At 35.6% G+C, this 26,031-nt stretch overlaps 1 protein-coding gene across 1 annotated transcript in view; it reads right to left on the bottom strand.

Annotated features, from left to right (window-relative positions):
• Window positions 1–26,031, bottom strand: part of tgfbr3 (transforming growth factor, beta receptor III) — a 122,283-nt gene that overhangs the window by 12,128 nt on the left and 84,124 nt on the right. The window contains exons 5-14 of the mRNA XM_051896724.1: window positions 23,861–24,044; window positions 20,631–20,793; window positions 16,904–17,051; window positions 13,193–13,382; window positions 12,150–12,442; window positions 11,195–11,350; window positions 10,241–10,387; window positions 9,465–9,647; window positions 5,338–5,634; window positions 2,167–2,320 (exon numbers count right to left, since the gene is read on the bottom strand). Of these exons, the coding sequence (XP_051752684.1) occupies window positions 2,167–2,320; window positions 5,338–5,634; window positions 9,465–9,647; window positions 10,241–10,387; window positions 11,195–11,350; window positions 12,150–12,442; window positions 13,193–13,382; window positions 16,904–17,051; window positions 20,631–20,793; window positions 23,861–24,044 (1,915 nt within the window). The remainder of the gene's footprint in view (window positions 1–2,166; window positions 2,321–5,337; window positions 5,635–9,464; window positions 9,648–10,240; window positions 10,388–11,194; window positions 11,351–12,149; window positions 12,443–13,192; window positions 13,383–16,903; window positions 17,052–20,630; window positions 20,794–23,860; window positions 24,045–26,031) is intronic.

The following is a 26,031-nucleotide window of genomic DNA, read 5'->3' as shown; positions in this document are numbered from 1 at the left end:
CTCTTGTGTGTATTTTTTGGACAAGCATGGGACAAACTTTAACAAGATGATGTGTTTGCCTGATTCAGCAGTATAGAGCACAGCAAAAAGTAAAAATCCCATTCATTTCAATCATAAAGAAATAATTTAAACAAAAACATAAATCTTTGAAGACAGACCTACCATGAGTAGCCAGTTCCTCTACACTCTCTGTCCACTTATACATTTGAATATTACAGACATTGCATTTTAGACAATGTCTAACTCAGTAGATTTAATTTGTATCATTGTTTCTGATTTTATTACTTTATTCACAATGCTTCAAGGGATGCGCCTCATATAAGAGGTTAAGTACACAAAACTCTAAATGAGTTTATATCATAAATCTAATTTTGTAGTGTTGTGATTTATCTTGCACCTGATTGGTTTAGGTAAATACCTACATTTCTTTGTTGACCATTATTTTATTTATAAGGATTTGGTATACACTACATCATTTTTAAACAATTTTTTGGCCCTGATTTGCAGTCTGGAGGAGTCAACACTAGTTGCTTAGAAAGTCAGAACCACACAGTAGAAAGTCAGAACCAGTCTGCAGATTTTTGGGCAGACTGAGTTGACAGATTTCACTGAAAATCGCATGGTTTATGATGGGCTGAGAATATGATTTTTTAGCTTCAGATTATGAATCTGTCCAGTTGGAGGATATCATACTGTACATGTTTGATATGTTGAGAAACATTCAACAAGTTCAACATTCAACATTTACAAATATTCAATTTGACGTTGTACTTCTGCTTTAGACCAAAAGGGTAGGGAATTACTGATATTTTCTGATCATAAATCTTTTTTCGGATGGCAATGTTTTGTTCTGCCATGTTTTTCTCAAAGCATGGCACTCCCATACTCTGCCCTCTTTGATTTGTAGATTAAGCCAAATATTTTGGGATCCTGTCCAGAGCGGCGCTTTGAGCCTTTTTGAAAGCTGCTTTTCTGCCATGTCTGTACAAGAGTCGTCTTTGTGTTCAAAATAAGACGCAAAGCCTGTTTCCATTACTTTTATGGCATATCTGAGTTTACATAATTCACACCAGATAGAATAAAGCCTGATATTGGCAACACACACAAGCTTGTTCATCAAGAGTAAGCCCACACTGGATTCACACTGAATTCACATACAATCTGGATTCACTCCAGATTTCCCAGGTATGTGTTATCTGCTTGCTGTGGAACAGATCATTGATTTTGTTTCCACTCAAACACAACTAAACCTACATAAAACTTGACTTGGGCCAATAAAATCCCAGCTTGCATCCTTTAGGAGTGGCAATCATTTACCTAATCAAGTGTGACTAATAGATGCATGCTCCATTTGCTACAAGCAGCACGGCAACATTGTGTTATTAAACTGGAATGATTTTCATTAGAGCTGCGAGTCAGTAAAGTTGATTCACTCCAACCGCAATAGGTGCAATAGTGCCAAAAGGATGCAGGGAACAGAACAAATCAGTCAAGGTCAAATTAAGTTTCTTTGTAAAAAGTTTAGACACCACCCTGCTGTCCTCTTGTATGTCCATCTATGGCAAATGAACTCGGGTATATCAGGTATATAGTGCATAAAGGCCCCTTTCTTTATCACGATCAAGTTTTTTCCTCATCCTCCTCTCCTTTTTCCTGCTCTCTGAATCTCCCTCTCTCTCTGTACAAAAAGAGGAGGCCTTAAAGAATGTTTAAGTGAAAACAAATGCTATCCAGAATTGGAAAGCTGGTCTTTTTCCTCTCTTCTGGTGCATCTATGAGTTCCTTGTCCCACATCTCTAATGAACCACAGACACTTTAAAACCAAACCACATTGAATGCACAATAAACACACATGCAAATGCACACATACTGTACTCAACACAGCCACATACTAAAAGACTCCAGATGTGTGTAATACGCCACAAAGTGAGACAAGACAGGAACTATGTGACCTGTGATCTGACTGACACACATATACAAACTCAGACATACATTTTCCCATGATGCTCCACATACACCACTCACAGCAAGATGTACTTCAGAATATCTAAGCCTTAAAGGCTCATATATTAAATTCATCCAAACAAACTGACTGAGGTTTGCAAAATAAAACAAAAAGAAATTTTCAAAAAAATGCACCTTTAAAATATGACTTGTGATCCTTACCTTGTTTTGGAAATATGTCCTCAGGGACCTTAACAGTGACAGGTGTGTTGTCGGAGATGACCACCATTGGCTTGGTGAAGGTCTTGGTATTCCTCATCATGAGTAGGATGTTGTCCACACTGAGGGAAGTGCAGGCTTCATCCGGTAACATACACTATAAAGAAAGAAGCAGAAATGTTAGAATAAGATCCAGCTGTAATCTTTGGCATATGGGCACCACAATCCTCAAAGAAAAGCATGAACATCACTCATAAGATAAAAGAGCTTATTGTAATAAACAGGCTTACAATTGCACTTCCTTTATTATGAGGAGAGGCCAGATTTTTTAAACTGTTGCAGTTCGGCAAAGAGAGAAAACACAGGCATTCTGAATGTATAAAAGGGATGTTATTCATTATACATTATATATAAATATTCATTTATTTTCCCTTTCAAAGGGTACCTTAAAGTAGTGGTTCCCAAACTTTTTAGAATGGCATATCCCCTGAGGCGTTTAACATCCTTCTGCGTACCCCCTCACTTCCACTTAGACTGCAGTCACACCTTTTCTATTAAGGGACAATATTTGCCCCCTTAAATTGATTTTCAGGTGAATTTTTTACCTTTATAAAGGCAAAGTTTTTCTAACCCTATTAAATGCATGTGTGATGTTTAATGTCAAATTCTTAAAATTCAATTAATATAATTATTAATATAATAAATAAAGCAATAAATCAGAGGTGCTCAGAGGTGGCATATTTGAAAAACAATGGCATAAATAATGTTATGAGATAATGTTTTAAATAAAAAAGTTCAATAGAGAAATATGAAATGATGGTAACAACGAAGTGATACTTTTAAATATTAAACTAAAACCGCCAAAAAAGTATCTGCAAGTCATGTCTTACTGAGTGAGTCATTGAGTCATTCATTCATTCAATAACGAAACAAATGGCTCTATTTATGAATGGGTCATTGAATCATTGACTCTACTAATTTATTCAAAGCTGCAGATTCGTACACTAAAAAACACCACTGTGTGTTGCTTGGAGATACAACAGTTCTGCAGTGGCATTTGTTGGAACTATTTCATTGTAAAATAGAGCAAACAATATATATAATGTTGTGTTTTGAATGTACGTCACTTAATATTATCTTTTTGTTTGTTGAACTGTTGTATAAAATCAATGACGCATTTGCAATCATATGGATATTTGGGAAAAAATGCAATCTTGTGCATATAATATATTATCAAAATTAAAAACAAGAGCTCACACAGGGTGTGTTTCTGTAAGAGAGTTTGGGTCTTAAATCGATCTCTATGCACAATTGGTGTCCATATTTATTCTTCATTCTAGTAAGTGCTAAAACCCCACTTTTACAAAGGTATGGTTGAGAACAGCAGTAATGTAGCACGATTTGCTAAGGCAGCATACTCTGCACACTAACCATCATTTGCACGCTGTTTGTGTGGATGCAGTCAGTTTTGAGCACAAAAGATAAGGTAATTTTATTGGATATCATGTATTTGACCTTTTACAACACTGCCATTTTACCTGTTTTTACACTAGTGGTGGCATTTTGCTTTTTACAGATACATGCAGTTTAATGTTATTTTAAGGTGGTAGAATTAAATGAACGGCAAAACTCAGCATTTTGTTTGGATACCCCCTCTGTAACCTCACATAACCCCAGGGGTACACGTAACCCAGTTTGGGAACCAAACTGATTGGCAAAACGCAGCATTTGTTTGGGTACCACCTCTGTCACCTCACATACCCCAGTTTGGCTTAAAGGTTAAAGGCCTTAAAGGTCTTAAACTGCCTTAAAAGGTTTTTTGAAATGGTACATTCAACTGGCCCGAAATACTCTCACAGTGACCACATCTGACCATCCATATTGTTGAGCCCTGTGATGTTTAAAATTTTCGCTTTGTTCTTCATAAGCATGGATTAGTGTATATTTCAAGCCATTAAAGCCATCCCATTTGTAGCAGACATTGTGCCTGAGCCAAACCGAACACAGGCTCTTCGAAGCGAAAGCACATATAATTTCATACACAGTTTATACGGTTTGACGTGTCACATCTCTTATCCTCATCCAGATTATGACTGAACTGTAAACATATACGACCAAACAATGAGTCACTTTCAAGACCATGTTAGGTGAGACATAAACAACCTTAAAGTGCAATATGATGATTAGAGTGGCTGAAAATGCAGGAGATTAAAATGATTATGACTAGAAGCGAGGGAAGAAGGAAATTTGAAAAAGGACAGTGAAAGTTGGAGATTTGTTTTTCTTCAGTGGATGGTAACTGAAGTAACCTGAGATTTACGCATCCCGTACTCACAGAGAGTGGATTGATGCTAGCAGCTGGCGTACAGCGACCCGTGCCAAGGCAATGAATTGAAAAGCAACTCTTAGGATGGACAGCAAAGTCAAACAGATTATATAAATGAATTAAAGAGCGTGTTCATGTTATCCATATAATAAAGCAACCACTCTGAAAATATGTGCTAGTGTCTAAAGTTATCTGCATTCCTGTGCTCTGACTTAATGACAAATCTGATAACATTGTGCAACCTAAAATCAAACAAACATACACAATGCAGCTAATTTTGATTTTGTAAATGATAATGCAGTTAATTCTAATTGATTGAAATCAGCTTAAATTGATTAGTACTGGAGTTAAATAGTTTTAAGAATTGGAACTGTGTTATCACAGAGTCATCTATAGAGATCTTTATAAATAATACAAAGATATTAACAAAGAAATGAGAAATGTGTGTATGATGAAAGCAAAGATAATGGAGATGAAGGCTGTGTTCCAAAATCTAGTTAGCTGCCGCACTGCCTACTGCCAAAAAAAGGAAGCTTCCTTCTAAGGCAACATCATAACCGAAATGGAACTTCATGAGGAACTCATTTGGAAGGTTCTACATAGCAGTTCCTCTGGGATTTTGCTATCTTGAACGTAAGAATTACTGCAAATTCAATCAAATGTATTTTGCAGTATGCATTTTTCCACAATTTTTCTGCACAAAAAAACAAAAACAAAAAAAAAACCTTAACCTGAGCATTTGCATAATGAACGCACCTTCTGTACAGTGTGACGCCTTAAAATACTGCCTACAAAGGCAGCTCAATAGATCTTGGAACAGAGCTGATATATTAGATGATGGTTTCTACCTCTGGCAGGTTCATCTCCTTGTCATTTCTTCTGGAGCAGAGAGACATCTCACAGTGCAGGAAGAGCAATGATACATTGAACTTTGACCTGTAGGTGAAACTGAAGCGTTTTTTGTCCATCTGGGCGTGAGGGATGGGGAAATCGCTTCGCTGAGGGTAATAGAGAACAGAGTCATCCTTGGGACATATGTTCTCTATGACAACGTAGTCCGATGGCATGAAAGGATCGGAGTCTGGAGATATGAAGCAGGTCTGGATCATGAACCCAAGGTTAGGATCGGCTTTTGTGGCTGAAATCTGCACAGAAAGGTCACATGTCTCTGTTAATAAAGGAAAAGTACTTTTTCTGTGAGACAAAATATGCATCTGCTGCAAACAATAAAAGAGAGAGACAGCAAGACAAAGAGAGAAATAAAAACTGCTTTCTTTATCTTGAGTAATACAACATATTGACAATTTTTCATAAATATGATCAAATGTGATTCATATAGTATGAGATGGATCAGCAGAGCGATGCTTAGATGCTATATATTATGTCTAGTCCTCTGCCAGACATGCTCAGTCTATCTTTTTTGACCGGTCTGAGTGATTTTTTTTTTTCCACAAACTCTCAGGCATCGGTTCAAATCAGCAAATAAGGCACAGAGGCTATCCATTTGTTTTAACACGGCACACTGTCTAAAGAAACATTGTCAGAGTGTTCACCATTCCAAGAATCACAAATTCTTACGTCAGATTTCTGTGCCTTGAATAAATCTTTGAGGATCATTCAGTTGTAATAGTTTGGCCATCTGATGCTGTAAAAGCACGCATAACAGACGAGAGCTGCCACAAAAAACATCACATCCCATTTCCTCAATATAACTGTGCCAAGGGGGTGTCAAACTCAGGAGAGTGGCCAAATCATTTCAGGTAGGCAGACTATGATCCTCAAACAATAATGTGAAAGATGCATAAATAATAGTGACTTTTAGTGACAGGAACCACAAAAATGACTTGCTAGATTTCTGAAGGCATAAAGTAGCTTTGTCTGAAAACAGACCAAAATTGAAGTCATATTCCACTGAAAATCTGACTCTCTGCATCTCATATCACTTCTGTATATATTGAAATTCATATTCGAATTGAGCAACACCTTTGGTTACAAGATAAAGGAAAACTAATAGCATCACTGATGTCAAACCTAGTGCAAAGCATTTACATATGCAAATGCATAATTGAGATAAGCTATTGTATGGGTGCAGACTTGGATTTAAAGTCAGTGATCACTGTCTAAAATGTTGGAAAAGCTGGAATCTATGTTTCAAACAACATGAGTAAGTGTTGCCAGGATTTTTATTATTGGGTGAACCTTTTGACCTTGTAATGCTAAAAAATCTATTGTCAAAGAGTATTTTGTCTAAATTTCCAGATTAAACAAAAAAAAAAAAAAAAAAAAAAAATCTCAGAAACAAGGATAGATTTACTTGAGAAGCAATACTGTATATAATCCTACTCACACAGTTTTCTATTAAATTATATATTTGTCCCAAGTCATTGGAAATGTACATACTTAATTCACCCTACGCTAATATATTGTGTACAGACATTTTTTTGTCTTTTTGTGGTTTGACAGCTTAACTAAAGTTTATGCTACATATGATATGACATACATTGCCCTTTCTGTTTTATCATACACTAAACTTTAAACTCATCCATGCCACTTTGTTCATTCTTAATAAATAACTGTAGAGTGATTAGATTAACTGTTATTGTTCTGCCACCTTGAATTCAAGCCAGCATGCAGCATGGCACTTTTTGTTCCATGTGTGACCGGCTATATTTAAGGGTTAGTTCACCCAAATATGAAAATTATATCATTAATTACTCACCCCCATGTGGTTTCACACCTGTAAGACCTTCGTTCATCTTCGGAACACAAATTAAGATATTTTTGATAAAATCCGATGGCTCAGTGAGGCCTCCATTGCCAGCAAGATCATTTCTTTTCTCAATGCCCAGAAAACTACTAAAGGCATATTTAAAACAGTTCGTGTGACTACAGTGCTTCAACCTTAATATTATAAAGCGATGAGAATACTTTTTGTGTGCCAAAAAAAAAAAAAAAAAAGCGACTTTATTCAACAATATCTAGTGATGGGCGATTTCAAAACACTGCTTCATGAAGCTTCGGAGCTTTACGAATCTTTTGTTTCGAATCAGTGGTTCGGAGCGTGTATCAAACTGGCAAACTCACGTGAACTATTGAAATTTTGAAACACTTGTGATGTAATGAAGCCTCGTTTACAGAAATCATGTGATTTTGGTGCTCTGAACCACTGATTCGAAACAAAAAATTCGTAAAGCTTCAAAACTTCATAAAGCAGTTTTTTGAATTTGCCCATCACTAGATATTGTTGAATAAAGTCATTATTTTTTTTTTTTTTTTTTTGCCGCACGAAAATATTATAAAGCAACGAGAATAATTTAAGGTTGAACCACTGTACTCACATGAACTGTTTTAAATATGTTTTTAGTACCTTTCTGGGCATTGAAAAAGGAAATGATCTTGCTGGCAATGCAGGCCTGAGCCATCGGATTTTATCAAAAACATCTTAATTTGTGTTCCGAAGATGAACAAAGGTCTTACGGTTGTGGAATGACATGATGGTGAGTAATTAATGACAGAATTTTCAATTTTTGGTGAACTAACCCTTTAATATGAGTGTATTCTCAACTCACTGGCAGACTTGTATAACCAAATTTAAAAAATCTAAAAGAAAAAAGAGAGCAATTAAAAACTTTTTTGCAAGGCCCAAAAAGAGTGTGGACACAGAAAGCTCTTTTTGATTTGACACAGAAGATCCTCCACTGATGTGGCCATGAATCAAGAACAAACTTCTGATCTGATGTTTTCATATGGCATATGAGGCGGACCTTCAGTGGAACTCATTTAATCAAAGACTCTAACCCTGGAAGAAAAACATAAAACAGGGACCTGAGCATTCCACTCTGAGATCAAATATTGTCAGCCTTGCCCCTTGAAACCCCACTGATTAACGACAAAATGACATGCTCCCGGACCAGACAAAATGTACACACACAACAGACAGCTGACTTCTTTTACAGCGATTGACAGAGAGACATCTATACACACGTGTATACTTTTGCAGCCGTAAACGCTCACATACTCAGGACAATGTCTGATCAGACAGACAGACACCAGGCGCTTATGGTATTAGAAACATGAAACCATACACAATGAAAACCACACATTATGGTTAAAGGGTAAAGCAGATCTTGTATTTTAAGAGCTTTTGGCAGTGACTATATTTGTGTATATGGTTTCTCATTCAATTATTAAATTAGATTTCTAATGTGGTTACAGCACTGGAAATGGTTTTATTGAACCCCAAAGGAATCTTTCATAGGAATCCATCATAACGCACATACAGAATGTATGTATTGCACAATGTAATGCCCCGTGGTTTTCACATGTACACTACTGTTCAAAAGTTTATATATATATATTTTAAAATTAATACTATTATTCAGTAAGGATGCATTAAACTGATCTGATCAAGTGACAGTAAAGACTTTTACATTGTTACAAATAAATTATTTTTCAAGAAAATGGTGTTCTTTTGGTGAACTTTCTAATAATCAAAGAATCCTGAAAAAAGTCTCACCAAATCAGCATATTAGAATTATTTCTGAAAGATCATGTGACACTAAAGACTGGAGTAATGGCTGGTGAAAATTCAGTTTTGCCTTCACAGACACAAATTACATTTTAAAAATATAATAAAATAGAAAACAGTTATTTAAAATTATAATAATATTTTACAATATAACTGTTGATTAAAGGAAATGGTTGTTAACTTTTATTTTTGATCAAATAAATGCAGTCTTGGTGAGCATAAGAGACTTCTTTCAAAAACATTAAAACTTAATCTTAAACATTAAAATCTTACCAGTGCCAAACTGTTGAATGGTAGTGTACATGTAGGTTTTCAAGTTGCATTTGTGTGTAGAGAGTATGTGTATGATTGGTCAACAAACTAGGAATGTATTGGAGCATCTTGGAACTGAATTTAATCGATCAGAATCAAGAATTCAACCATGTTGTAGTATATGTATATGCTTACCTCCACATAGATGGGCCTGTTCTCAGTGATGGTGAGGAACGACTGAGTGATGGGGTAGAGGAAAGCATTGTTATACAGCTCCATGTTGAAGGTAACATTGTCTAGAGAGTCTACAAGGAAATCATCAGATCCACTCTCACTGTCAAGTGGGGTTTTCTGGTTCTTATGGTATGTGCAGTTGAACTAAGGAAAGAGAAACAGAGAATGTGAAAATATTAATATGCATCTTCTATGTAAGTGACTCTTCAACTCAACTGAAGGGAAATGTAAAGGTGAGAGAGACAGAATATGTTATTGCTATCCTGATGTATTTGATCACATACAGCGAATACAGTCCTAATTAAAATGAAATATATTATCATAATATTATCATATCTTCCTATGGTGATGCCATTAAAAAAAAAAAAAAAAAAAAAAAAAAAATATATATATATATATATATCATTCAAACAATTCAATATATAATTTAAGAGAATATGATATTATGATATGTAGCACTGGGATATATTTGATATATAAAAGACAGTAACTGATGTATTGATGGTTATGACTACATAGAATAATTCACTGTATTTTAGGATTTCTAATCAGACATCAATAATATTTGCCACATCTGATTTGAGTGAATTTTTAGTGAAAAATTTTGTTCTTGTCCTCATACAAAAATATTGTTTGTATGAGTATACAATACATTGTTTGTATATATTGTAAATATATTGGTTCTATTCCTGTAGTATCATTTATAAATAATATAGTTTGACACGTAAATATCATACCATGATATTCGCACGATGTCTGCTTTCTGGAAAAATTCTTTCTGTCACCTCTGGATCTCCAGGTATTACGACATCTCCTGAATCTAGATCTTCATCATCAACGGGCCAGCCACTTCCATCCTTCTGTTCCGATTGGCTAATAACAATCTGTAAATCGCAGACACACGTAGTTCGTAGTTCAGTAAGTTAAACCCAACAATTTCCTAACATTGACATTGCTTCACTCTGGTGCTTAGCATAGATACAGTCAGAGATAATCAAAATCTATACTTGCCAAAGGTCTGCCAAAACAGATGAGAAAGCTGGATTTAATACATGGGAATGCACAATTTCAGCAATGTAACTCCCAAGGCAGATGAACAAAAAAAACCCTCTCAGTTCTTCTCATCGGAAAAAACACGGCAATCCATTCACATTATAATATGAGAATCGCCTTCTTATGTGAGCTCAGGACAGATTATGGGTTCAAAGGTGAAAGAGGCCTGTGAACATTGTCTAACGGAGGTGAAATTGATTCACACAAGACTTGCCAATTTGTCATAGGATTGTCACTGCAACAACATCCTCCTTTGATGCTCTGTGGATCTCGCTTTGTGAGCCAGTACTGTGCTCTGACCATACGGGTCACATCGTTTTAATTGCCCTTGAGGCTCAGAGTGCAGAGTAAAGGATACATATTTGGGAGGTTGCCCAGTTTTTTTAATGGGTTCAAGGCTAAAAGTGTTGTTAGGAATTTCCGCTAGAAATTATCGCAGAAAATCAGTGTGGAAGTGAATCATCCCTGCTGGGTGAAAACACACAAGCAGGACCAGGAAACACAGAAAACAGATACAGCGTGTTGGAGGAGACACTCCAACTGACCCTGAACACCGGCACGCATTGGACAAAACAAAGCATACAAAGACTAGATTTCACATTGGATATTATTGATTGTATAATGGCTTTAGTACTCACTGAATTGATATAGAGGACCACTGGGCTGGGGTGGGAGGGGATTTTGGTGGTTTGGCAGCCAGACAGGGGCGTCTCCAGTATATAGTGGGTGGTATTGGAGGTTGCTTTGCATTGGGAGTCCTGAAGAGTGATATTGGGTTTTCCAAACCCATTAGCCTGCGAGGACATTAGGAAAACATGACTTCACAGGAAAAATCTTGACCTTTGACAACATATCAAACAATATCTATTATCGGTCCTCAAGATATTGCTGTCTAAATCTGAAATCCATTGTGTTTCAACTTCTGACAGTGACAAACAAGACTTGCAAGCTGGTCTAACTCTGTTCAAAAGCATTTTGATTGTAAAATGAAAGTTTTCTCTCTCTCTGAAGTGGTCTATTACACCACTTCTGGTTTCTGACGTCAGTGCATATGGCCCACACATTCTGGGAATATTCACACTGCTTCAGCTTGAGGGAAAAACAAGGTGCCTCTTTAAAGAAATTAATACCAGCAAGGATGCTTCAAACTGATCAAAAGTGACAGCAAAGATTGTTTAGATTGTTACCATGGTTTCCACAAAAATATTAAGCAGTACAACTGTTTTAACATTGATAATAATAAGAAATGTTACTTGAGCACCAAATCAGCATATTAGAATGATTTCTGAAGGATCATGTGACACTGAAGACTGGAGTAATAGCTGCTGAAAATCACATGTATAAATTACATTACAAAACATATTAAAATAGATATGTTTGTTTTAAATTGTTTTAAATTATAATAATATTTCACAATATATTTACTGTATTTTTGATCAAATATATGCAGTCTTAAAAAACATAACAAACATAAGATCTACTTAAAAATGTAGTTAAGTTAGTATCCCCACTACTTTTAGTTAGTTACTCTGCAACACTCATCCAATATTTGCGTGTACAAAAGGCTGTGCACTTGACACTTGTGTTTCCTACCTGAAGAGTTTCCTTGTCAATGCTGACCACCATTTTGTTCTTCTCACATTGCACACTGAATCCTACATTAGGAGATCCCTGGTGCTCCTCTGGACCCCCAGCCTGAGAGACTCGTTCCTCGAGAGATGGCATCAGAGGTGGAAATGACAGGCCCTGCTCCATGGATGGCAGAAAGGGGAACGGGAACCCATTCGGTGCAGGGGAATCCCGGGCGCTGGGCTTTGGAAGTGGGTTGGTATTGCGGAGAATGGACAGCTCTGGTGGGAATATTCCCTCATCCATGATTCCTAGGTCTGGAAGTGATCAAGAAAGAAGAGATTAAAACATCAATTTGACTCAACTTCTTGGTAACGTAGATGCCAGAAAATCACACACAAAGCAAACACAGAACCAACTGACAACAACTGTCAATGTATAGTTATTTTTATCAATGCTGGAAAAAAAAAAATCATTTTCTTCAGTAAAATAAGTATTTTTGTCTTGTTTTCTAGTACACAATATTGTATATATATATGTATATTATTTCCTGTATAAAATATTATTAATATATTATTAAGAATTGTTTTTTTTTTTTAAATTTAGGTTTTACATTTCTTTATTATCAAATTGGTTTTTATAGCTTTTAAAGGGACAGTTCACCCAAAAATGAAAATTCTGTCATTTGCTCACACTCATGTTGTTACAAACACATATGACTTTCTTTCTTCTGTGGAACATAAAAGAAGATATTTAGAAGAATGGTGGCAACCAAACAGTTTTGGTTCCCATTAACTTCCATTGTTTCCATTGTAATTTTTGGGTTGCATTTTTTGCTACTGTTGTTTTAATAAACTTAAATAGCAATAATAAAAAAAAAAATTAATCAAATCTTATGTTAAACTAATTCACTTCTTAAGTAAATTTATCTGTGTGTGTATTGAAATAGTTTTTTTTTTTTTTTGCAGTGTATTCAATTAATTAAGCTTATTTATATTTTAAACTAATTAAGTGTATTGTAACTATTTTAAGTTGATATTATTCATGTCTTTGGTTACTGGTCTTGCCTTGTTCTCTGAGGCGCAGTTTGAAGTGGTTGGCGACAGGGGTGTTGGTGTAGGAAGTGACAGGTTTAAATCCATTTTCCTCTGCCCACTGGATCAGAGGCTGAGATCCTGCGGGCAGCTTCTGTTTGACCGTCTTTGAAACCTGCATCAGCCTTTCTGTGTCATCATTCAGGCCGACAGTATCTGACGTCTGAGAAGGACAAAGAGGAAGAATAAGATAACACATTCACTTCACATGCAGAAACAGAGGAACACAGTCACAAGTGTTCATTCTTTGCTGTAGAACAGAAATATGAATAGGAAAGGAAATAAATTGATATCTACTTCTGTTCAAATCCATTTTTCATTTCTGAGACATATTTCACAACCCTTTAACAATAAGCCTTCTTGTTTTCATTGACAACACTTCGTCACCTTGGAATTATAAGGTTCTATCTGAGATTTTTGTCAAAATTGAGTTATTCACATATTCTTATTCTGTGACACATTATTTACATTGTGATTTTTTTAAGTTGTGTACATTTTGGGACTTTTTATTTAGAAAACAAAAAGGTTCTATCTACAAAGCCGAATGGAATGCAAGAACGTTGACGCTCAATATCTCAAAACCGCTCAGAATGCAGATAGAACCTTATAATTTCAAGGTGGTGATTTTCTGATCTAATACCTTATCTTAAAAGTCCAAAATTACACACACACACACACACACACACACACACACACACACACACACACACACACACACACACACAAAAACACTAGCCAGTAAAGAAAAAGGCCAAAAAAGGAATTGCATGCATGAAATGCATGTTTTAAATCAAATTGCAAGAACTAGATACTGATCCTCAATGATGGAAGAGAAAGCATATCAGGGCCAAACAACTTTTACCTTTTCAGCATAAATTTACCAATAGAAGTAATTCCTGATCTCTTTTATGTCGAATATCCCTCACATTAGGTCACCCAAATAAAAAGAAAAAAAAAAAAAAAATTTTTGATGGTTTTACCGAGAGATTGGGACCTCATTTCATAAATACTCATGTGCCTGAGCTTATAGTCATAAATAAATTATTTTTAAATAATAAATAATTTAAAAATAGATGCAAAATGCAGTCTTATGGCCAGTAAGAAATATTATTAGGCTTTTGTAAAATCACATGCCATTGGCAGGTACGGAAAAAAAGTTTATTTTGGCACATATTTGGCATGATAAATATAAATATATATGTACATAAACTTCTACAAAGTGAGACAATTTACCATGTTCAACATTATCATGGTTTAAGATCTTTGCCAAATTACGTAGGAATTATATACTAGCTACTGTTTGTTCTCTGTTGGGTGTGAAGGGCAGATGGCCCTCATTCCCAGCCGTCTTTCCCACAAATGCCTCACCAGGCTGGACAACGAGCTTGAGCCAATCTGCCAACAGTAGCAGGGCTTTGATTTTACAAGGCTGTGGATCGTATCGCACGCATAACTTACATTCTCCTACACTCTAAAACACTGTAACTGATTCACTCAGACACGGACAAGTGCAATCGAACACATTCATGGAGACAGATGCATTATACACACACTTAGACATTCACATTAAAATTCTCCAATGAACTTTTTGAGTTTTTGATTGTCAATGCCAGAACACCATAGCATAATGCAGGACCTACTCCTAATAGTTTGATCCATATATTTGTTCATCATATATACACACATATAATTCTTATAAATGTATATATATATATATATATATATATATATATATATATATATATATATATATATATACACATTTATAAGAATTATAACACTTTACATTAACCTTTATGTATAATTTTATTATTTATTTAATCAGGAAGGTCTCATTGAGATACAATATCTCTTCTACCAGGGAGTCCTGGTCAATGCATTATGAAGTTATTAATAATGTACGTTATAATGCATTATGTCCTTTCATAAATAATTGTAACAAAAGTTAAAATACATTATAATATTTGCAGATTCCTTGTTACATCTGAAATTGGTTGTTTGTCATGTGTTTTAATGCATTATACTTTCTAAAGGTGAAATGTTTTATAATGTATTATAACTGTCTTTACAATTTTTCAATTTATATAAATTGTTATATAAATTGTTATCTACTGTACTATTTTGATGTCTATCTTTGTGTATGCAGTAAGAGGTCAGTGTGTAAAAGAACTGCATTGCACTTGTATATATAAAGTATTGTTCTCTTCATTATACTTTTCCAGCTCAGAAACACATCTATAAATTATCCTATAAACACCTTGAAACTTGATTCTCTTAATGACAGTGTGGATTTTTTCTCATAAGCAGCACGTAAAAGCGCACAAATATTTAGCACTAGATTATACAGAGCGTGTGCAAGTCTCTCTCTGAGAGCTGTGCAGTGTAGTGACAGTTTCAGTGGTGTGAGTGTTATGCTGTGCTATCTGAAACCAGCAGACAGACGCTCTCATAATTCATATTCTGAAGTGCCAGGCCAATGCTACAATAAAAACTCTCCAAGGATCTGGCTGAAGAAAAACTCACTACACGCCTCCTTCTGTTATTACTCCATCTCATAACAGGCCTCCAGATCACATAATTCATTGGATCAACTTGCGATATTTTTTGCTCAGCATTTTCACACAGTTTGAAGAGTAAGCATCACATATAGTTTATTTACAAAAATAAAATTATACCGTTCAAAGCTTTGGGATCATAATTATAATTGCTTTTTTTTTTTTTTTTTTTTTTTTTTTTTTGAAGATTTGATACTTTTATTCAGCAAGATTAAATTGAAGAGACATTCACAATGTTACAAAAGATTTCAATTTCAAATAAATGTTGTTCTTTAAACTTTCTTTTCATAATCCTGAAAATATACACTGTATTATGGTTTCCACACTTAATTAAGCAGAACAACCATTTTCAACTGTGATAATAATAATAATAAAAGGTTTCTTGAGTACCAGATCAGCATGTTAAAATTATTTCTGAAGGATCATATGACACTGAAGACTGGACTAATGGCAGCTGAAAATTCAATTGTAATAATATTTCATAATATAACAGGTTTTGGCTGTAATTTTCATAAAATAAACATGGCTTTGGTGAACATAAAAAATAATTTTTAGACATAAAATAATCTAAATGATCCCAAACTTTTGAACAGTAGTGTATAACAGTAATATTTGTCTAATCCTTTTCTGCATTTTTTCACCATTACAGCTGGACCTTTATATACAGTATCAGTGGCTATCAGCACATCCATGGCTGTACAAAATGTAATTTTATAAAAAATAATACATTTGTGCTTTACATGCATCTTTAATCAGTCTCTTTGTATTACTCTTTCAGTAACGCTTTTTATATAGGGAACACATATTCACTTTTAATTATGACTTTTCCCTCAATAAACTCCTAATTTACTGCTTATTAATAGTTAGTAAGTTAAGTTTAGGTATTGGGTAGTATTAAGAATGTAGAATAAGGTCATGCAGAATAAGGCATTAATATGTGCTTAATAAGTACTAATAAACAGCCAATATTCTAGTAATATGCATGCTAATAAGCAACTAGTTAAAAGACCCTAAAATAAAGTGTTACCATTCTTTCTTTATACAATATAAATTACCATGTGAAGCAATGTTTTTATAATATACAATGTTATATATATATTGCATGTGGCCAACAATTTAAACATCATACCACAATGTCCAGTTTGCCGATGATGCTGTGGGCTTTGATGACCCAATTCACTGGCTTTTCACACTTCAGAATCAACACAATGTTATGATGGAGTGGGGCGTCACCATCCAGTGGCCTTATATCCACGATCACATCCACTTGGAATGCACTACTCAGAGCGAGAGAGAGAGAGAGAAAAGAGAGAGGCAATGGAAGGAAGGCCGTAAGAATCTTGGAAAATTTAAACCTCAGTTTTAACATGCTTTCTGTCTGGCCAATTGATTAAAAAACTGGATCGTTTCCTAGAAAACAAAGCTGGACACATGTGAAACAGACCACATAATGCAGTGCTGGGATCCATCATGATGCTTGCATATCTTTAGATATGTTTTTCAGTTTTTGAGTCACTATTAGGCAACAGTGAGTGATATTGGTATGGGCAGAGACAGTTTTACCCTGCAGAGTTTTCCAGTATCAACAATACTCTAGTTCCTGCCCATTTCCAAATAAACTGTACAGATCCGGAGGAAACACAATGACAACCCAAAATGACAAACACGCACGTACATTTACACACGAAAGCAAACACACCCATCCATGAACAGTCATGTGTAAATATACACACCATGGTATTACTAAACACACCCATATGCACAGAAATATTGGTTTTTTTTACATGAAATGTTTATCTGGTAAGGCCTTCAGGTGTTCACTTTCAACAGCAAATTTAATGATGTACACTGCTGTTCAAAAGTCAGGGGTTGGTGAGATTTTTTTATGATTTTGAAAGAACTCTCTGTCAACAGACAAGAATGAATGAACGAGAGCATGAACAAGAATTACAATATAGAATCGGCATTTTTTTTTAATTAGAGCAAAAACTAAATAGTCTTTAGCATTGTAAAATTACAAAAAAACAGAATAAATAAAACAATTTAAAACATTATGTTAAGCAATCAGTTTATGCAATGAGTAAACAAATATGCTAATGTTTTTTAAATCAAATTATGTCCATGTAATTTTAAGATAAAATGACAATCCTACACAGAACTAGCTATATTTTCTTTATTTATGCTTTTCATTCAACAATGTTTGAAAGTTCATTTTACAAAAAGAAGCATTTTAGCTTTAGGTGCGTTAAATTAGCGTAATTACAAGATTTCAACTTGTAAAAAGCAGCTTATAAGATGGGAATTTTCTGAAAGCTCCTACATGTACCACGTGACCGCTGTACCACCTGAACGCTACAGACTCATATAGGCTTTGATAGTGTTGCCATAGAAATGTATAATTCCTAGTCCGAGGATGTGAACAGCTCCGAATAAAATGTCACGTGCTGTCATCTCGTGACTACGGTAATTGCAACATGGCGTGAATGCAGCATTTTTTATAAGCTAGTCTGCTTCTTTTCTTGTCTACCACATGATCAGCTGAGCTGAACATGTTCACTGTCTAATGTAGGGTGCAGACAGGTATACGTTCAGGCAACTTCAGCAAGCACAGGAAAGTGCAGACCAATATTTGAGCAGACCAATGCCTGTTTGCTTCTTGGTGTCTGCATCAGTTTGGCAGTATTAACACATTTAAATTACTCATCATGGTCTTTCGGGTGATGGACTTTCAAATGTCGGATCGAATTTGTCATGCTGAATGTCTTCGCTGTAATTCCTCCACAATTAACTTTTTCTTTGTGCTTTGCAGACATTACAGCTTGCAATCTTAACGTCCTATTCACAGACTTTAACAATATTTCCACATAGATGACATTTTGGTAAATAATTCCAGTGCAGTCTGTGTGCATGGGTGTACTTCTGGAAAACAGATCAGCCAAAATCAAACACAAAACCCAGCCGGTTCCGATTAATGACCGGTCGACCGGTACATCTCTTTATTTAATCGGTCCTTGCTGTTTTAATTTCTTTGAAATAAATGATTAAATAAATAAAATCTTACTGACGCCAAACTTTTGAACAATAGTGTACATTTCCCATCATTCTCAGCATTTAATGCTCACTCCTGTTTATTTAATACCAAGTTCAGTCATGAAAATATTCTGTGCTGCTGACTGGCTCGTTGCCAATGCTTCTTCTTACCTACGCTTGCCTTTCTTTTCCAGTCTGACTAGATGGAGCATAGTTCTGCGCGCTATGTCTATATCCCTCCTCCTCCCCAGCACCACCTGTCTAGATCTGCTATAGGGTTCTCCTTTGTCTTGCAGCAGCACGTTTTACTCTTGGGTTTTAGCCTAGAGTTTTGGAGTAAATCTTTGTAATTTGCTCCGCAGCAGCAGCAGCATGTTTTCTTCTCTGTATTTCTTTTGGTTTAACAGAGCGATTAATTTTGTTGTACAAGCACTAAAAAGCTTTTAAAGGCACAATATGTAAGATTTTTGGATTAAAATATCCAAAAACCACAAGAACAATGTTATATATTTTGTTGACTTGTGCACTTACATTAACCCAAATGATTCCAAGAATGTTTAAATCCAGAAAAATAAGCAATTTTAACCAGGACATGGACCATATCCATGTGTCACCTATCAATGACATCATACCCACGATTTCCAGTTATTTTTAGGAAACCATGCACTGTAAACCCTGACACTCAAAATAATTAATTGGTTTGAGTAGGACAAACTTAAATTAAACAAATTAGTTCAGTCAAATTAACTTTTATGAATATTTAGCACTTTCTTTTTCTTTCAAGTTCACAGAACTGATATATTTTAAGTAAACTGAACTGTTTCATTTAATTTCGTTTGTGTTTTATGAATTTATTTCTTTTAATTCAGACGAACTTAAGTTTAACTGAAAATAGGTTGGGATTTCTATTTCCCAGCATGTTTTGCCCATGGCACTCAAAAGGGAGTGCAAATGCTAAAATTAAGTGTTATATAATGTTTTTTTGTGCAAGATTAACGTTAAGTGGGAGATTTAGTAGTGATTAATGTTTTGTTATGCTAATTTACAAGAGTTTCTGTTAATGTGGGAGAGTTACCATCATGGTGACAAGTGGTGCATGCAGCTTGGTTTGAGAGGAAGTATGTTAAATGCTTTATATTCCTGCACTCATTCAGCAAGTGCTATACCATGCTATTGTTAACATGTTAGCAAATTAGCAAGTTAGCATTTTCTGAATTAGCCTTTTATAGCTAGCTAAGTTTACACTAATAAAAATGTTCACATTAGTAAATGAAGATTTTAAGCTTAATGTATGAATTAGTGTACTCAAACATTTCAAGTTAAGAAATTAAAATGTATGAGTACAAAATAAAAGTCTAATCATTGTTATATAGTTCAACACAGTAAGTCTTATTGTTTAAATCTCATTTGATTCACTCCAGCGGCCTCGTTCCACTACAACGGCTTTCAGCCACACCCTGCTTCATACTACAGTAATGTTAATAAATCTTTAATACATTAGCTCATCCATGAATATGATTTCTGCCCGAGTCTCGTCGGATTCTTTCCCACTGGCTGTAGACATGAAGACAACACCTCCCATGATTCCGCGAAATCAAGGTGTCATCAAGCTACGCCTTTGTTTTGAATAAGCGACCTCTAGCGGCGAAAAATTACATATTGTGCCTTTGAAAGTCTTTTAAAAGAGACTAAAAGTCTTTTCAAGATAAAATAATATGAATAATTAATATGAATGTGACTGCACTTTACTGTAGGGGCTGTATTACAGAAACACCCAGAAACTTTTATAGAAAAATCATTGATTTGTACAACAGTCTTCTCTTCACCTGCTGGAGTTTGGTGCCTGGAGCTCGATGATGTGGACCTCCTGGTCATTATCAGGACCTGAGAGAACACACCCTGTGGATGGCTGGGGCTGGATGTAGCTGGCCAGGTAGTTCAGAGAGAGGAACTTGTTATCAATCTTACAGGTCTCGGAGAAGACAGGGTCTGAAACAAATATGAGATATGTTTATGCCAAGGGCTGATAGGAACTTTGAGGACACAGAAAAAAAAAAGTTTGACTGACAAATAGTTAACCAACAGTTAGTTACAGTCCTATAATCAGATGGAACATTTCACTGTTTGTATCACTTGGCTTGTCCCCCCCAATAATTAGAAAAGGCCAAATCGTCCCCCTCAATATTTGAAATTCTTGCACTGCTCTGCTGCACTTCATTACAGCACTCTGCATGTTGTTAGGATGACAAAAAGGTTTAAAAGTTAAATTTTTAGTCTGGTCTGCCTTAGCTGTCTAAGAACGCTCGTCAATGTCAAAATGATTGAGATGACCAATCAAATCAAAAAGTAGGCGGGGTTTACGTTCTCCTTTTGCTCGTGCACAGTCTTCACAGCACAGACAGGCGTCAATTGATCACTTAACGCCGTTGCGGAGGTTCTGTTTTTCTGGTAAAATCACAAAACAAATGCACACAAACGTGTCTCTGCTCTTGATATACAACCATTGATGGACATCTTTGATTTTAATTAGGGGGGAAAAAAAAACTATGCGAGGGCGGATTAGAACACGGAACCTTTGATACTGTTAACAAAAATTCTACCACTAGACCACTAGGGAATTCAAATGTTCATTGCGGATCTATGTATTTATTCACTAAATTGAAGAATCTCGGAACCAACAATATATTGTATTATGAAACTATCACATTAAACATGAGTTCTCAGTGTACTATTGAAATTGATTTCTGGACATCGTAATGTTATTTTTTTTTCCTACAATTGTTATTGTACGATATAACATTGTATTAGCAGCAATTTCGTTCACTGTTTTGTTTCTTTAGGCTTTATTAAAAAAAAGGTCCCCCCCCCCAATGTTCAAGACATGGTTACGGCCTTGCTTAAAGCTGAATTTTAAGTCTTCAGTCACATGATCCTTCAGAAATCATGCTAATATGCTGAATTTGGTGCTCAGGAAACCTTTCTTATTATCAGTTTTGAAAAAAGTTGTGTTGTTTAATATTTTTGTGCAAACTAACATACATTTTTTTTGGATTCAAGAAACATTTATTTGAAATTGAAATCTTTTGTAACAATGTAACGACTCTTTCCTGTCAGTTTTGATCAATTTAATGCATCTTTGCTGAATAAAATTATTTATTTATTAAAAAAAAAAAAATACTGATTCCAAACTGTTGAACGGTAGTGTCCAGTATAATTAAATGACGGCAAATTAGTTGTACACAATATTTACTCAAAAAAAATAAGCAGTCATTGACAAACCTGTCAGTAAAATTTGGAACTCTCAAAGTAGGGAGATGAACACTTCTGACCAACCAATTGGACAAGGTTATCAGTCGATGTTTATAGTCTTGAAAATGGCCAAATACTGGCAGATTGTCCTCATTCAATCAAAAACACAGCCCGACCTGTCCTGGCCCAGTTTAACTACTCCCTAAAAAAATCCTCTCTACTCTTGAACACGGTTTTCTTTGCTCCTCCACAAAAGAGATGATGGCTCTTCTCTTTGCCCCAGAGAAACAGAAGACAGATGCTTCCTTATTTGGCCATTACGCTTTTGGAAAAAAGCGCAAGGGTGATGAGTGTCAACTCCTCATGAAAGGCTGGCATCTCTTACTCTCTGCTCTTCCTGGCTCTTTGAGGTACTGGGGGAAAGTTGCCTGTTCTCTACAGCAAACAGATCAGAAGCATGTCCGCTCTCATGCGGAGCTACAAAGGGTTGAGATAGAGTAGAAGGCCAGAACTCTCCTGTAGAGGTAAACATAGCCTTTTGAATCACTGCCAAACCTCAAATTCAAACACCGCAGGGCCAAATGTTTTACGGGGCTGACCGAAACAAGCTTAGAGACAGGAAAGAGTACTTTGAATGATGCAGTCATTACTTTCTTCCAGTACTGGAATCTCATGTTCTTTTACGGACTGAAAAATTAGCACCAGCAGTTTAACTGGGCAACCTGACAGTTGATAGATGCTGAAGTCAGACGTGTCGCTGGCTTGGTCTTAGAACTCAGTGGGGGAGCCCTGGGTGAAACACACAGCCGGATCTGTCCTTTTCTTCTTTCTTCAAACAATCCCTGCGGCTCACTGTGCTAATGGCGTGTATTTGCAAGTATCTGTTTCTGCTTTCTCTCTTTCAAGCTCTCAACGAGTAAACAACAAACTCTATTTGAATGTGGCAGCCCTGTCTGACTCAAACATCATATCAAAGTCCAAGAGTCAGTTTTAAGTTAAACCCCCCTAAACAGTTTTCTCTGATAATAAGCCAATTCCCCCCCTACGGCTCATGTCATTGGGCACATGGCTAAGTCACTTTCTTAGCAGAATCTTGCAAGGCTTCCTGGCACTGCTATAAATTTGGACTTTCTGTTTTGGGCTCTATTTTCTTTTGTGCTTCTTCTATACCCTCCCTGCCAAACTTTCCCTTTGCTCATTCCCTTTTTCCTCTAGGTCTGCTATTCTCCCTCATCCCTCTCTTTTTAAAAGGACTGTTGTGAAAGGCTTCAGATTTGGCAAAGGGCCCGTACGCACAAGCTGGCAGTCAGGGCTTTCATCTGAAACTCTTCCCGTATGTTTACTTGGCCTTTCCATCAATTCTCCATCTCTCGGCTGCTTATGAGCCTGACATGCAAGCAAATCAACTGATTACAAACAAGAGACAGAGAAAGTCTGCCATTTAAACAGCCCACAGATTTTGCCATGTTATTTTTAAATGAAACTGAATGTTGCCAAGTGGAAATTAGAATGACTTGAGGTGGCTTCACTGGGATTTGCTTTATTACCCATGGGTCCAGTTACTAAACACAGTCAATAGGCACCATTGAGAGTGAATTAACATGTATAGGGCCATGCCTGAAGTTCAGAGGTGGCTGGAAACAATAGCACAACAACTTATTATAGGCCAAATAAATGTATTTTTTAACAAAAAATACTGATTAAGCAAAAGTGTCATGAGCTCTAAAAACATTAATAATAATTATTTAAAAAAAAAAATACTTTGAGGAATAGGTAAAACACTATGTGCATGCTCAGAGATACATACCCTCTCCAACCTTGATGTAGATGTCATGGGCCATCTTGAGCTCGCTGAAAGACGTAACAGCACGATAACGATGATGGGCCCAGGAAAGCAGGTGCTCATTGCCATAAGGAAGATTTTCCACCTTCACCTCACACGACTCAGAGAAATTTCCTGCCTCGAAATGCACTTCAGATCCCTCTGCAACCTAAGAAATCAACAAAATAAAACAGTTAATGTATTTTCTACCAGTGTTGATTCTGATTGGTTGATAAGATTCATTTTCAATAACTAAACAAGTATGTCGTAGTTCCAGGTATGATAACTCCAGTTTCATATCACTTTGACACCGAAGCTTCTGAACTAGTAATCTTGGCTTTTGTCAACATACAATAATTCTTATGTACGCATGATTTTTAACAATTGTGTTACAAAGAGAAATTGGCAGATTTTTTCTGTCTGAGCTACCCCGATGTACAATACAAACCCCTTTTGTTAACTCGTGGAGAATTTTTTCCCCTTGACAGTTCAAGAAACAAAGATCTCTCTGTTGATGAAGACAGGCCCATAAAACTCAAAGCTGTATTGATATGCACATCCCATTTCACAGGGAGAAAGTCTAAGGTAATAAAGTTTAAGGGCAAGACTACAGATTATGAGAGGAAAGGAAAAAGAGTATCACAACAGGCCTTTCCAAAACGAAAGCTTCCACACAATCTTTGCCAAAACACATCTTTAACACTTTGTCTTGATGGTTTTCTGAAAGCCTCTTCGAATGTGTGCTCCATATTTTTACACATGGTCGTCTTACATAATAAGGTGTCTGCTTTCCACTGTTTATATAACACACTGCTGTGCATCAGAGGAGACGGGCAGGAGGTAGAATGGAGAGCTCATGGCTGCGATTAACCTTATAGACAACATATGTACACACTTTCACACATGCAAAAGCAATGCAAACCATCAAAGTCAGACTTTAAGGGGATCAAATACTTTGTTATGCAGTATGTAGACTCAGCACAGTATGCATATTGTATAGTACATTTGTGAAAATATGCAGTATACAAACAGAACACACTACAATAACCTCTGTATCGTACAGTGTACTCAAACTGATCCTTTTCAGTGTATTTTTTTTAAATTATTATTATTATTTTATTATTCATTACTTGATTATATTTAAATTTTTATTTGATACCATTAAATAAAATATGGAGGCTAAGTTGATATGCCAAAAATATAGCATTCTATGGTTTCAAATGGTTAGAATTAATATTAAAGTTATGATAATGCATACTTAAAAAAAATTAGTAGGTAGTTTGCAGTACACTGGTATTACATTCTGGGGTTAATAAAGGCCTTCTGAAGCGACACGATGCGTTTGTGTAAAAAAAAAAAAAAAACAAAAAAAAAAAAACATATTTAACAAGTTATATTTAAGTTAATATCTAGCTTCCGCCAGACCGCCTTCCGTTGCATCAGTTACACTTTTTCCGTAAGTTGAATAGGGAAGGCATAGGATGTAGTGTAAGCTTTTTGAACTGGTAGAGTTTTACACTTTCTTCGTAAGAAGAATATGGAAGACGGTCTGGCGGAAGGATATTTATTAATACTGCGATTGTGTTCATCAGAAAGAAGAAAGTCATATACACCTAGGATGGCTTGAGGGTGAGTAAAGCTTGGGGTAATTTACATTTGAAAGCGAACTAATCCCTTAAAAAAAGAAAATTCTGTTATCATTTATTCACCCTCATGTCATTTAAACCTGTATAATGTAAAATTATAATCTGAAGAATTTTGGTAACCAAACAGTTTCAACTTCATTCACATTCATTGGATGGACAAAAAATATAATGGAAGTCAATGGGAAACAAAACTGTTTGGTTACCAACATTCTTCAAAATATCTTCCACTATTTTCCACAGAAGAAAGAAAGACATACAGATTTGAAACGGCATGAGGGTAAGTAAATGATGACAGAATTTTCACTTTTGGGTGGACTATAACTTTAATGTTTAGCAGACAGTGATTGTTTACATGCAGAGACTTTTTGTCTATGTGAATAAATTGAAACTGATTGCAGATTGCAAACACACTGTTTATATGTACAGATGTGCATCACATGTATTCTGAATACAATATCTGTGCATGTGAAGAGCCACATTTATACGGGGAAATGCAACCAGCAGTGACGA

Source organism: Ctenopharyngodon idella, chromosome 6, assembly GCF_019924925.1.
Source record: "Ctenopharyngodon idella isolate HZGC_01 chromosome 6, HZGC01, whole genome shotgun sequence".
NCBI lineage: Eukaryota > Metazoa > Chordata > Actinopteri > Cypriniformes > Xenocyprididae > Ctenopharyngodon > Ctenopharyngodon idella.
Note: the sequence above shows the minus strand (reverse complement) of the source record. Positions and strands in the feature narration are given on the sequence as shown.